General features: G+C 34.8%; 1 protein-coding gene across 9 annotated transcripts in view; it reads left to right on the top strand.

Annotated features, from left to right (window-relative positions):
* The window catches only part of SLIT2 (slit guidance ligand 2), a 374,128-nt gene that overhangs the window by 238,816 nt on the left and 120,974 nt on the right, over nt 1-14,338 (top strand). For all 9 annotated transcript variants that reach the window (XM_058722984.1, XM_058722986.1, XM_058722982.1 and 6 more), the window contains 2 exons: nt 1,320-1,483; nt 3,632-3,770. In XM_058722984.1, the coding sequence (XP_058578967.1) occupies nt 1,320-1,483; nt 3,632-3,770 (303 nt within the window). The remainder of the gene's footprint in view (nt 1-1,319; nt 1,484-3,631; nt 3,771-14,338) is intronic.

Below are 14,338 nucleotides of genomic sequence, written 5' to 3'. Positions count from 1 at the left end.
TTTGTCTTGCTAATCAGGTTTTTAAAGTTTTATGTTCTCTCATTTCAAATTTGTACACACCTAATTGGATTATTGTAACGTGCTTGGTTTAGATGAAAATATTTAGAGAACACCGAGGTGGAGTGTGCTAAGCGGTTTCCAAAGGATGCCACTCTGACTTCCCAACAAACTGAACCGGAGGTCACCCAGCTTTCCCAAAATGTAGCAATGTGGCATTTTGTTTGGTGGCACGCCGTCTAAGTTTTGATGCAAGACAGTCTGTTCCATATCTACAGGCTCAAGGAGAATGTAAAATAGTCATCTAACTTGAAATTCCCTTGCTTTGGTTGTTTCATTATTCTATATTATCATTGCTACTTAAAAATTCCACTTTTATGTTCCAATTATCTTTCTGGACTGAGTTCCATGTTTTAATATCCATTACTGTTATTGGGTTAGAATTGAGCACATCAGCTAAAAAGGACTAAAATGGTATTACTGTGTCATAGATGATTCTGGAAATGATGCTTTGATTTATAGTTTTGGATGTCCTTTTCTTTAGTTTGAGAAAACATAAAAGCCAATTTGAAGTCATTTACCTAATTTAGTGGATACATTTGTCTGATATTTTATTAATGGAAAAGTGCTATTTGCCACTTGGAATGGATCCATGCTCTGGTGTGGATCCCTGCCAACATAGAGAGGGGGCTCACTTAATTCCTTCACTCCTAGCCATTTATGTCTTTTCATTTCAGTTCCTGCTCTTTGAGGATAGGGTCCCAAGAGCCCAAAGCAGCTAATCCCTTTTTCTGCTATTAAACAAAAAGAAGGAAATCAGAATAGGGACATGAAAGAAGTGTTTTATATTGAATTATTATTCTATCTTGTTCAGCAAAAAACGAAAGTGACCTGCTAAAAAGATTTTGCAAGCAGTTTTTACAGAAACTAACAACAGCAGGACTAACTGATAACTCATACTGGGAGCCACAACTTTTATTTATATGGCCCCGCCCCCACCCCACCCCAATTGGCCACCAGTATGTGGGGACTGCAGAGCAATTTGCCTTGGACATACCTATTTCTTTTTACCGTTTTGAGTGAACATAGGAAAACTATTTTTATGGTCGTGTTCAAGCTTCTGTATATTTGCTTAACTTGGCAGTAAATGAAGAGTAAGTTGATTCTCATCATTTTTAGAAAAATAATTAGGTTGGGACTTAGTAAGCTTTATCTACTTACATGTTACGAAATAAAGTTACATATTATTATTAATACATTTTTTTAATTCTTGGAATAACTATTTTGTTTTCTTGCCTTAAACATCCCTTCTTCTTATGTAGTCGCCTCCATTCGAACAACCTATATTGTGACTGTCACCTCGCCTGGCTCTCTGACTGGTTGCGACAAAGGCCCCGGGTTGGTCTCTACACTCAGTGTATGGGTCCATCCCACCTGAGGGGCCATAATGTAGCTGAGGTTCAAAAACGAGAATTTGTCTGCAGTGGTAAGAGAGAAAGAACCTTTATGTTGTCATATTATTTTTTGCTTCTATGTAAGAGAGCAGTGGAGAACGCATGCTTTAAAAGTTTCAGTGTTTTGCTCACTAACATGTGCAATTGTGCACTAATCACTCCATGGAAATCCTCGGTTTCAGTGATATTGATAATATGTTCTAAGGCATTTGTGCGTGATTGGCCATTACAGATTACTCGTACTTAATGTATGATGAAAGGTTTTTCAATTTTCACTCCTGGGGAAATATAGGAGATTCCTAGATTTAAATTCTGTTTGCTACTTATTTTGCTGTCATGTAATAATTTAGATCTACTTTTATGTTAACAAATGGAAATATGATTCATCTTGCTGGAAAATTCAGGAAAGTATCTCAACTCTAGTTGCAGAGTGACAAAGCACTTTCCGTGCATACTAGTGGTTCACCTCTACAGGAAAGAGATAAATGAGTAGCTTTAGTGATGAAAATCTGAAAACGAAAATTAGGCGTGACCTATGTAAAATATCAAGTAACATTTACTTAGTTCTTTCTATATGTTTGATCACCAGCCTAAGTATTTCACATATACTTAGCTCATTTCACCTGCCTTAGAACAACTGTAGTGAGATATAATATTATATCTATATTAGAGATTAAACTGTTGAGGAAAAAGATGCTAAGTAGCCTTGTCCAAGGTCACATAGTTGAATCCATGGATCTCAAGTTTAGGCAGTCTGATTGCCAATTCATATATATTTATATTTATGTTTATACTTATTTATAAAATATTATGTTACTATTACCTGATCCATATTAGCATAATTTATTATATATGCATGTGTGTGTGTATATATGTATGTATATATATATATATATATATATATATATATATATATATATGTATATCGTTCTGCTTCAGAAGTGTCTGTTCAAGATACAGTCACACAAAATGTTTAAATATATATAACACATCACAAATAGTTCCTTAGAGGATTGAAGACATATGAGTACAGAATTCTCATTTATCGTTCTCTTTTAGACCCTTTTGTGTACGTCTCCACACTTTTTATAACCCAAACAAAATTTTCTTATAATGTCATGGAATGTTCTCCTTAGGTCTGATTGCTTTTTAAGAAAATTAAATAATGAAATGACTAACAAACTGTTACTAACCACTTTTTTTCTCTCTTCACTTTTCCCTTCCTGTTTTCTAGATGAGGAAGAAGGCAAGTTCATGTTTCTTTTTTAGACTGAGACTATTTTTGTAACGTTTGAGAGCTTGTTAAGAGGGCTTGGGTTAGTGACTGGCCTGCAGCCCCTTCCCGGCATTCTGATCGCTCAGGCCCTCTCCCTGCAGATCAGAGAGGGTTTGTCCTGCTCCAGTAAACTGAGTGTGTGCAGATTCCCATTCAGTACAGCACGGCCGCCATTCTGTCGTTCATCATTCCAACAGTGAAATCTCATTTCAAAACAGTTTTGTTTCCAAATACTGAGTAGTAAAAATACATACACACAGGTAACTACTTAATGCTAAAATCGCAGGCTATGGAAGCCAAAAATAGAACTACCTAGCTTAACAATTACAGAATGGCTTGTTACAAACTATTATAACTTCAAAGAAAATGCAGATTTTGAACCTACCAAGATTTGAAGCTTAGCAAGATCTAATTTCCACCACATTTATTGGTACACGATTACTTATTTAGAATCAAGTTATGTCTGTGCTCCTTTCTTTTTTTAAAGTACAGTACAGTATGCTACATACATTTAGTAAAGACCAAATTCTCGTGAAGCTTATTAGAAATGAAATATAGGTTAGTCTGAAACTGCTGCTTTTTTTGGAACTCAGAATCGTTTTGAATCAAATTCTAGTTTCCGGTCTGAGTTTAGCCTTTCTTAACAATTATTTCAAGTGGGAAAAATTATCATTTTCATAATTAGTTTTAAGAATCTCATTTGCTTCATCTGAGTGTTGACCCAGAACTATAAATGCATGCTTCCTAAAATATATCTTAGAAATATAGGCCCATTTTATGCTCAGATATTTAGAGAAATACATTTCTGTTAAATAATATGTTTTGTTGTTTGAGATGAACTCGTAAATTTCACAATGATGAATTTCAGGAGGGAAACTGTTATTGTTGTTTGTTTCTCTTTCAGGTCACCAGTCATTTATGGCTCCTTCTTGCAGTGTTTTGCACTGTCCAGCTGCTTGTACCTGTAGCAACAATATCGTAGACTGTCGTGGGAAAGGTCTCACTGAGATCCCCACGAATCTGCCAGAGACCATCACAGAAATGTATGTGCCCTGAAATTCCCTCTCATCTCTCCACCTCCACAGTGACCCAAACCATGACTTTCTTTAGAGACTCTGGGTTTATCGAAGGCAAATATGCATCAACTAACTTAGACAGATAGTCCTTGCAGAATTGTACTGAGCCTTACTCTGTTGAAGAAATTACCTTGTTGAAGAGGCTAGGATTTTTCTTTCTTTCTTTCTTTCTTTCTTTCTTTCTTTCTTTCTTTCTTTCTTTCTTTCTTTCTTTCTTTCTTTTTTAACATAGGTAGAATTAAAAAGAGTGCACTTTTAGGATAAATAGTTCTTTCCCTTTTCATTGGGAAGGTGTTAGTAGGCTATTTAGGAAAAAATAAGAGTGGTTGTACATAGTCTGACCATTTGGATCTGGAGATCTGCTCGTGTCCAGGTTCTAAAAGAAGGACCAAACTGGAGTAATAAATCATAGGAACGACAGAACTAGATGATGTTCTGCCTCTTTAAGAGCTCACTTTTATAAAGTAGTGTCGCTGTTTGGTTTGAAATATTGTATGGTCTACCATAAAGTATAAAAAAGATATAATTATAAAGTCAAAATATATAAAATTTTTAAATTAGTGAGCATTTTAACCTATTTGAACCAATGGCTGTCTCTACCAAAAGTTAAATTGTCTTGGCAAAGAATTTCATATCTATTTTGTATGCAGATGCTGGGTGCATTGTCCTTGCCAGATAGAAGTCATGTGGATAAAACAAGGTCATGTAAGATGTCAAATGAACTGTTTTTCTCACCTTGAGAAGAAAGCATTAGGGAAAATCTTTACCTCAATATCCATTAACTAAGACAGCACCTCATAGCCACTCAGCTCATCATATTATTATTTTAGAGTTCAGTTCCAAAGTTTAAATAAATAGTTTTGAGTGTTTTGAATTGAAATGGTAAAGTAAGATTAAGTCCTTATAAGTCTACATAGTAGGCACAAAAATTAAGTTATTTTCAAAAACCATGCATTTTTTGCCAGTTAACTGCTCTAATTTACCTTACATGTTACTAATGTTAATTCACAAGACCCACTAACATTATTTAAAATATCTAATATGTGCTTAAAAGTATTCTTAGAGCTTTGCAGTGTAAGACATGATCATCTGTGAAGACGCTAGAATCTGTGGAGGTTTGGCAAAGACATGAAATAATGTATGCACATAATATTACAGTCATCGAAATTTTAGTCAATGGAAGCTACTTTGCTCATAGAAGACATTTATAAGAATTTTTTAGCTGAACCTTGAAAAAAGCGTAATATATCGTTTTGGAAGAGGTGGGTGACATTGCACAAAAGAGAATTGTCAGGGATGAAGGACAGAGGTGGTGGTGAGCATTATGTTTTAGAGATTGTACAGTCAATCCTAATTAGAGTAATAGGTGCGTGTTGAGGCATCATGCAAAATAATGCCTTAGAAAAGACATCTACGTATAATTTTAAAGCCACAGATTAATGAAGGATTTTATCTTAATCAGGAGAGGTAATATAAGAGGAACTAGATAATAGACATAGTAAGTTTTCAAATAGGGAAATAATATATTTATCTATCCAGGCAACAGCATTTATTAGGTAAACACTTATTATTATAAAAGGCAGCATGAATTTTCCAGAGATCTTCCATCAAGTGACTAGCAAATTGGACACAAATTGAAAGCTATGACATGAGGTACAAATTAATACACGTTGTAAGAGGGGAACAAATGAAGTTCAAGGCATTTATGCAGAGGGTGTAAAGTGGGGGTCAAGTTACAGTGGTTAATTAAAGGCAGAAAGCTTTAGTTAGAAGCACAAGTCAACCTACCATTCACCATCTGTGAGACTGTAGGCAAGTTATTTATCCTCTGCAAGCCTGTCTCCTCACCTGAACATAAGGGTTGTTGTTCATTTGAAGTGAAATAATACATATGTTTAGTATATAGTAGTAATTCAATAAGTGATACTTTGATCGTTGAAGTCTTAATATAAGAGGTAACATCCAAGATAGGCCTTGAAGAATTGGTATTGAATGGAAATGCAAAAATGAGGACAGGGCTTTCAAAATGAACAGAACATCATAAGCGTAGGCACTAACAATGGAAATCCAAGATACAACCAAACAGGGGCTCAGTATGGCATTTGGAACCCAAGAGAATGCAGGAAAATAACATTGGAAAGGTAGACTGGAGCCAGTTCATAGAAGGCCTAGATAGTATAAGGACCTAAGTCTTTATTTGGAATGCATTTGAAAACAGGAGTTTTAATCTGAATCTCCAAGAATTAACCTTACAGCTGTGTGCCAGCAGTTGGCAAAAGGCCCCATTGCCAGGCAAGAGGCCTCCTTAGGTGGCTATCATGTTGATGGAGGGGAGATGTCATAAAAGCAGGAGTTGTGTAGCTGTGGGGTAAAAGCAGGTAGGGTAGTTAATATAGGAGCAGAATTCATGGGATTGGGTATTTGGTGAGATGAGGGACTAATGGAGAAAAATGAGCCAAAGATGATGCCAGAATTAAGTGTGAGGGATGGGGAACTGGTGGTTTTATTATTGCATGTAAGAGGCTAAAGGGAAGGACAAAAGTTGGGAAGAAAGATGACGGTGAACAAAATTTGTGAAATCCTGAAGCACCGATGGGACTTTTAGAGGTACCAAAATAATACAGACTGTGGTAACTTGGAGGAAGACAAGGACTTGAGGCAAAGATTTTGGAGTAATTAATAATACAAAATAAAAGTTGATGGTTAAATCCATGAAATGGCCAATAGAAAGGAGAACAGGAAAAGAGAAACCCAAGAGAACTCAGTAAAAGCAGCAGAGGGCCAGAATAGGTAAGAGAGGAAGGAGCTTAGTTTATCTGCGAAAAGGGTTTTTTGAAAAAAGACGATTGTCACTATGAAGGACAGACCAGGATTGATTTGAAGATGCAGAAAGTTGCAATCATTAGGAAGTCAGAGACAATGCTCTTAGAGAGAAATGAGAGTGTGAGGTGGTAAGATCTCTGTGGGAGCACAATGCTCCCCTGTGGGAGCACACAGGAGCCAGTGGATCAAGTCCTGATTATAGGAAGGACTGAAACACCGCCACGGATTGACAAAAGACCAGTGAGTTGTAGATATAACAGACCAAAAGTAATGTGTGATATTTAAAGTGGTTTATCTCATGTAGGCTATTTTATTTTTTACAACAGAGTGTTTCTTCTATTTTGTATGCTGTATAGATTTTGTATTATTGTGGAGTTTAGTACATAAAAGTTACACTAAATAATATGTCCCATTGGGTTTGCCTGTATTGAGGAGATGGTATATCAGATAAAGCTACAATAAATTAAATTGATAAGTAAAGATGAAAACATATGTGAAGCTCTAGGTGAATTTCACTTCTCTGATTATTACATTATCAGCTTTATCAGTAGAGCATCTGGTAATAAATCATATTGATCTTCAACTCCAACAAAATACCCCATTACCATTCATTATAGTGGCGTAACGTACTAGCTTAGTAACTCATTTCTTGTATTACTCTTTTATTTTTATTAGTATAAAGAACATCAGTATGATTCATAAAATGTGGAAGTAAAGCTGTACATCTTTTTTTTTGTTTTTATAGATTCCAAGTTTTTAATTCAAGATGAACTGAAAATTATAACTTCCCTTCATATTTTTCAAATAATTTTTAATCTGGATTTTGCCATAAATTATAAGTAGAATTTCTTTACTGCAAGTTGTCAGGCATTTCATCCAATGCTGTTGAGTTGATTTCATTCTGTGTGTGCTATGTCTTTATTCCTGCACCTGTCTCGTCATAGAATTCTAACAAAAAGAAAGTATGTAAGTGCTACATCAAGGAATGATCTACTGCCTGTTATTCTAGGTAGAAAAACTTGACTCAACTTTTCTTTCTTCTGCATTGTGCTTACAACTATAATTTCACACTTCTGGTATTTGCTCAGGCAATTATTTGTTAAGAGAGATGGGAAACATTCTTTTAAAGTTAGAATTGGAATAATTTGTAGGAGGAGGAGTGGAAAGAGACCAACATCTATCTAACAGTGTTGGATGCTGCACACACATTATATCATGTGATTTTTCTCATTGACTTTTGATAGGGGTGTTTATGGAATCTTAAAATAGGAAAACTAATGCAGGAACATATGCTAGATGAATGTTGGTGGATTTCTCCAAGAAGCCTCATCATCCTGATGTTTTAGATGGTCCAGGATCTGTCATCTCATTTGTTGGGAATCTTATTCTGCATATACATTGATAGATTAGATAGATAGATAGATAGATAGATAGATAGATAGATAGAATATAGATATAGAGATAATATGTGTATAGTTATTATATTTTGTTTATATATGTATATTTGCATGTTTATTTAAACCTGTCCACCCTACTGAAGTAGAAACTATGAAGTCAGAGGCAGGAACTAGTTCTGTTCTGATCACCACTGAATACCCAGGTACAAATCTAGAATGTGGCATATAATAGGCACTTGATAAATAGCAAATAAATACTTACAGAATAAATGGATAATTTAAGCATTTACAGTGCAATTATCTCTAAAATAAGCTATATTGAACAAGATTAAAAATAAAACCTGAAGAAGCAGCCCGTTCTTTCCCTGTAGAAAAAAAATGGTGCTTTTAAGTATACAGTAAATAAAAGTTAATGAATAGGATATCTAATGGCAAGAGCTAAAATGGGGCTATAAATACTTAAAATTCATTTGTTAAATTTCTCTATTCCCCATACTGGCTTGGACTCCACTCTCTACATGTGTCTGGGAGCTCCTTTTTTTTCTCTGTTCTAGGCCGACCCATTCAGTATCTACTAGTAGCCTCCTTCTTTAGATACATTAATTCAATCACTCTATAGTTAAGTCTTAGACATCTTTCTCCAAGGCCATATTTTTCCGGTAATGAACCTTCTAGACATTTACCTCAATCCTTCAAAACTGACAACTTCACTTTGCTGTTTGTTTTGTTTTGTGAATAAGGCCCACAATGTTAAGAGATTGTGTTTAAAAGTGTTTTCAGTTGTGAAGCAGCTATGCTGGCCTCAGTCTGAGACTTAACTTGATTCTGGAGCTCATGTTCTTTCATTGATCCAGCTCCAAAGAAAGATAAACATGGCGTGGGCTTGTTGGGCGACCGTAGAAGAGAGAATTGAAAAAATCAGAAGGAAAGGCTAGCCGATACTCAGAAAAACAGGGCAAGAGAAGCTTTGAGAAGCTTACATATGAAGAGAACATAGATGGAGCATAAAGGCAGGCATAAAGGTATAGGAATGTGTGCAAAACTAAGAGCTATTTCATATTACTTTCTACTACAACTGTTATATACACTATTATAGTGTGTATCATCTCTCCTATTCTCTATCAAATATTCTCACATGTCCCTGGATTTTATCTGCATAGAACTTATAGCAGTTGAAGTTGGTATTTTGATTAATATCAAATTATCCTTAATAGACTGTAAGCTTAAAAAGGGCAGGACTATGTCTGTTTTCCTTACCATTTCTGTGCCAGCACTTAGCATAGTGGGATGGAGTAAAGAACAGTGTTGGGGGCAAATAGAAGGGGTCCAGTGCACACATTCTGGAGCGCCTCCAAACCTCCATTCTTCATGATAAACAGAAAATGTGACAAGGGAATATGGACTAATGAAGACAGGGAAAAATAGAATGTGGAGTAGTAGAAGGTAAAGTAAATATAAAAGAAAGAAGCTCTCGGGGCACCTGGGCGGTTCAGTTGGTTAAGCGGCCAACTTTAGCTCAGGTCATGATCTCGTGGGTCGTGGGTTTGAGCCCCGTGTCCAGCTCTGTGCTGAAGGCTCAGAGCCTAAAGCCTACTGCAGAATCTCTGTCTCCTTCTGTCTCTGTCCCTCCCCCACTTGTACTCTCTCTCTCTCATTCTCTCTCTCTCTCTCTCTCTCTCTCTCTCAAAATAAATTAAAAATATTATTTAAAAAAAAAAGAAAGAAAGAAGATCTTACCCCAGCTGAAATCTTCCCAGCATTTTGCTGCTTTGAACTCTGCTGTTTAAAACCTTCTTTTCATACAGATAGAAGGCCTAAGGCAAGTCTTACGTGATCTGGACCATGGCAACAAAATTATTAATAGCAAATTGATTCTCTATATATCAAATCCTCAGAATTAATTTCTTACATCACGTTTGAGTATAAAATTTTGAGTATGGTATGATGGATTGCTATAAAGTAGACACTTAGTTCTCTTCAATCTAGTTATAGATTTTCTGTGGCATATCACCTGTTCAAACCATTATGCAGAAGTACCATAAATCATGGAGAATAGTTAGTAAGAACATAGATTGTAGCAATTTAGTAGGTCTTGTTTACCTTTGTCTGACTGCCTTCACTCTTGGTTGTTTAAGACTCCGAAGCTGAGAACCATACAATTCTTTCCTTCATTTGTTTGAGAGAAGGAGGTCAGGGAGAAGTTCAAATTATAGAAAAGGAAAAGATGGTAGGAGAGTTCTCAGGTCTTCTGAGGTTGTCTCAATGTTTTCTAAGATGGATTGGAAATTCTCAGAAGCTATAATGCATTTTTTTTCCGACACACTATTCAAATAGGTGAAATGGAAAAGAAACTCATCTTTGTGTAAACTACGGGTCTGCTTTTACTCTGCCAGCAATAAAGAAGGTTCCTTCAAAGAGACTCACAATGATGGAGGTTAGATGTGAGGGCTCAGAGTACTTTGCTCTTTTTGTTTCCTCTGCGTCACTTCATGCATAATTATAAAGTGAAAAAAAGAAGGGACTCCTAAATGCTGTATCTTATTACAATCTTTTATGATATTGAATATAACTTAATTTTTAAGTTTATCTATTTATTTTGAGAGAGAGTGAGTGTACTGGGGGAGGGGCAGAGAGAGAGGGAAAGAGAGAATCCCAAGCAGGCTCCGTGCCATCAGCACAGAGCCCGACACAGAGCTTGAATTCACTAGCTGTGAGATCATGACCTGAGCTGCAATCAAGAGTCGGTCACGTAACCCACTGAACCGCCCGGACGCCCCATGAATACAACTTTTAAAATGCATGTTTTCTTCCATTTCCTTTTAGACAAACATTCTTCCCATGTACATTTAAGCCCTTTTTGCAGGTTATTCCTGCCTTTGCCCCTTTCAAATTTTTGAATCCTTAATTCTAATAAATAATACTTGCCAAACTGAATCCACATACTGTATGTCAAAGTCATCTGACTTTCTATAGGGATGCCAAAGTTCCATTTGATTAACATGTTTTTAAATCACCCATTCTACACTAGCTTCTCAAGAGAGTTATAGGTGTTCATGAAATTAGGTGTGACTTTTTATTTACCATGGACTCAGTGATGTCTCAGCTAATAACACAGCTAGTGCTGTTATTGTGTTATCGGTTGATTTTCTTCTCATATGCTAAAATTTTGAAAATAAAAAAGTAAATGCAGCATGCCGTTCGACTAATTTTTATAACACATATAAATGACCTTGACTCTACTTTTTAGACAACATAGATAAAATGTCTAAATAAAGCGAATTATGCCATTTTAATATAATTTGGTGTGAAAGAAATAGTCCATAATCTGAGTTTGCCTTGCTAAATAAAAAGTAGGCTGATAATTTCAAAGTGAGTTTTCACTGTGAAAGTATTTAATTGTGTCATTATGAAAGTATTAAAAAAATTTAGAGATACCTCCAACTTAAGAGTTATGAAGCAGAAGAGAAAATAGGCAAAGTTAAGAAAGTAGTATAAAAATGAAAGTTTGTTGATAGGTTTACTAGAGCATTTGATAACAACTGGAGAACTTTGTTAGCATTTTGAAGTTTTACACATTCCAGATATTTTTCTTACCTCAGATCCACTCACAGAATTAAGCTAGCATATAGCATATGCCAGACTTCTGGCTTTGCAGTTTATATTCTTATAATTTTGTACTTTGCATGCTAATGAATAACACTCTCATATTCTATGTCTAGTAGAAATAATTATGACCTAGTACTTTAACAAAATCATCTTGTATCCAGACTTTTTTTTTTTTGATAAAAGAAAAATACACTTGCTTCGGACCTACTGAAACACAATGTAGGAAGCTATATGTTTCTGAAGGTTAGCAGAAACCTTTCAGTTCTTTTGTAATGTAGAAAATAATGTGATACGTTTTTAGCCAAACCAGATTTCAAATATGGAGCTATCATTCTACGTACCTACTTTGATGTGGAGAATTAGCTGCATTTATGTATTTGGTTCTGAATTTCTTCCAACAGCAGAAATGTGCTATGTAGCCCCCAAATCTCAGGCAGAAACTAGCTTTTCTTCTATCAAGTAATATAATTTTGTCTAGAAATGTCACTAAGTAAACAATCTTAAGATCAAAAGAAAGCCGTCATCAAAGTATATACATAAACCAGTAATTCAGCTTTGATTATATGCTAACATAGTTACAATTAGAAAAACAAAATAGTGTGAATCCTTTCTGACAATGTATTTTATGGGATTGGTAGTCAGAAAGTCATTTGATGTGAAAGAAGTTCATGCAAACTTTGCTCATTCTTAATTTTTATTTCCTTGTGCTTTTGGATTATATTTGCTGCATTTTATTATGATTCCATCCTGAATTAGGGGCCCAGAAAAAAGACATCATAATTTAGCTTCCTACTGAATGCAGAGAGCCAATTCATTATTCAGTGAACAAAACAAAGATCTCTATCATGTTCCCTCAGAACAAGCATTTCATATGTATTCTTAGTTATCAGTAGCCATGCTTAGTATAATCCATACAGTAGCTTTGATAATTCCATAGCAAAAAAAAAAAATGTAAGATAAATTATATAAAATAAATTTATAAATTCAGCTATACTTGTAGTTCCGTAGACCATTCTTGAGTTCACTAATAATATTGGAGTGCTTTCGTATTTATTTTGGTAAAATTTTCAATTTCATATGTGTATCTTCAATAATCTTTAATTGTTATTGAGTGAAATAGTGAGATAACAATCTTTAAAAAGCTGCATACATCCATTATGTGGATAGAATCACTGTTTATTAATAATATGCATTCATGATAAGAAAATTATTACCTATTTCCCCCCAATTTTTTTCTTTTCTCCTCCCAATTTTATTGAGGAATGATTGGCAAATGCAATTGCATATATGTAAAGTGTACAATGTGATTGTGATGATTTGATAAACTCATCAAATCATTGTGGACTGATTGCCAAGATCAAGATAATTAACACATCCATCACCTCACATAGTTAACATAGTTAACTCGTGTGTGTGTGTGTGTGTGTGTGTGTGTGTGTGTGTGTGTGTGTGGTGAGGACACTTAAGATCTACTCCCAATATTGTATTATTAGCTATAGTCACCATGCTATACATTAGATCCCCAGAACTTACTCTTTTTATAACTGAACATTTGTAGCCTTTGACCTACATCTCCCCATTTCCCTGTTCCCACACCCCCTGGTAACCACCGTTCTATTCTCTGATTCAATTAAATTGGATTTTTTTTTTTTTAATAATCCACATACAGGTGATAGTATACAGTATGTGTCTTTGTCTGATTTATTTCATTTAGCATAATGTCCTCCAGGTTCATCTGTATGGTTGCAAATGACAGGATTTCATTTCTTTTTATGGCTGAATATCGTGTATATGTGTGTGTGTGTGTATATTGATAATATATAGATACATATCAGTATGACATGATATATATCAATATTCATATATCTCAATATATATATCACATTTTCTTTATCCATTTGTCTGTCAAAGGACATTTAAGTTGTTCTCATATGTTAGCAACTGTGAAGAAAGCTGCAATGAACATTAGGGTACAGATATCTCTTCAAGATAACTGATTTCATTTTTTTCAGATATATACCCAAGAGTGAGATTGCTAGATCATGTGGTAGTTCTATTTTTAATTTTTTTAGGAACTTCCATATTGTTTTGCAAAGTGGCTGCACCCATATACATTCCCACCAGCAATGCACAAAGTGTTTTTTCTTCTCCACGTCTTTGCCAACATTTGTTATCTCTTGTCTTTTTGATAACAGCCATTCTAAAAGGTGTGAGGGGATATCTTACTGTGTTTTGATTTGCATTTCCTGATGACTAGTGATGCTGAGCACCTTTTCATGTACACATTGGCCATTTGTATGTCTTCTTTGGAAGAGCATCTATTTAAGCCCTTTGCCCATTTTTAAATTGGATTATTTGATTTTTTTTTGCTACTGAGTTTTATTAGTTCTATATATATTTTGGATACTAACTCCTTATCAGTTACATGATTTGCGAATAGTTTCTCCCATTCTGTTGGCTACCCTTTCAATTTATTTTCTTACCTATTTTTTAATTGTGTCTAATTTCACAAAACATTATTTATGTAACACACATGTTACATGTACGTATACAGATATGCTTTTTTGTTGAGATGTGTGATCATTTAAGCAGAAAAGTGTAATGGCTTTTGAAGAGAAAGACATAGAAGACTGAATCAAATTTTTATATATTAGTTATGAGGTGAAAATAAGTACAGTAAATTATAAGTAAATTGGCAAAAAAAAGAAA

Source organism: Neofelis nebulosa, chromosome 3 (genome assembly GCF_028018385.1).
Source record: "Neofelis nebulosa isolate mNeoNeb1 chromosome 3, mNeoNeb1.pri, whole genome shotgun sequence".
Taxonomy (NCBI): domain Eukaryota; kingdom Metazoa; phylum Chordata; class Mammalia; order Carnivora; family Felidae; genus Neofelis; species Neofelis nebulosa.
This window is presented reverse-complemented; position numbering and strand designations above follow the sequence as displayed.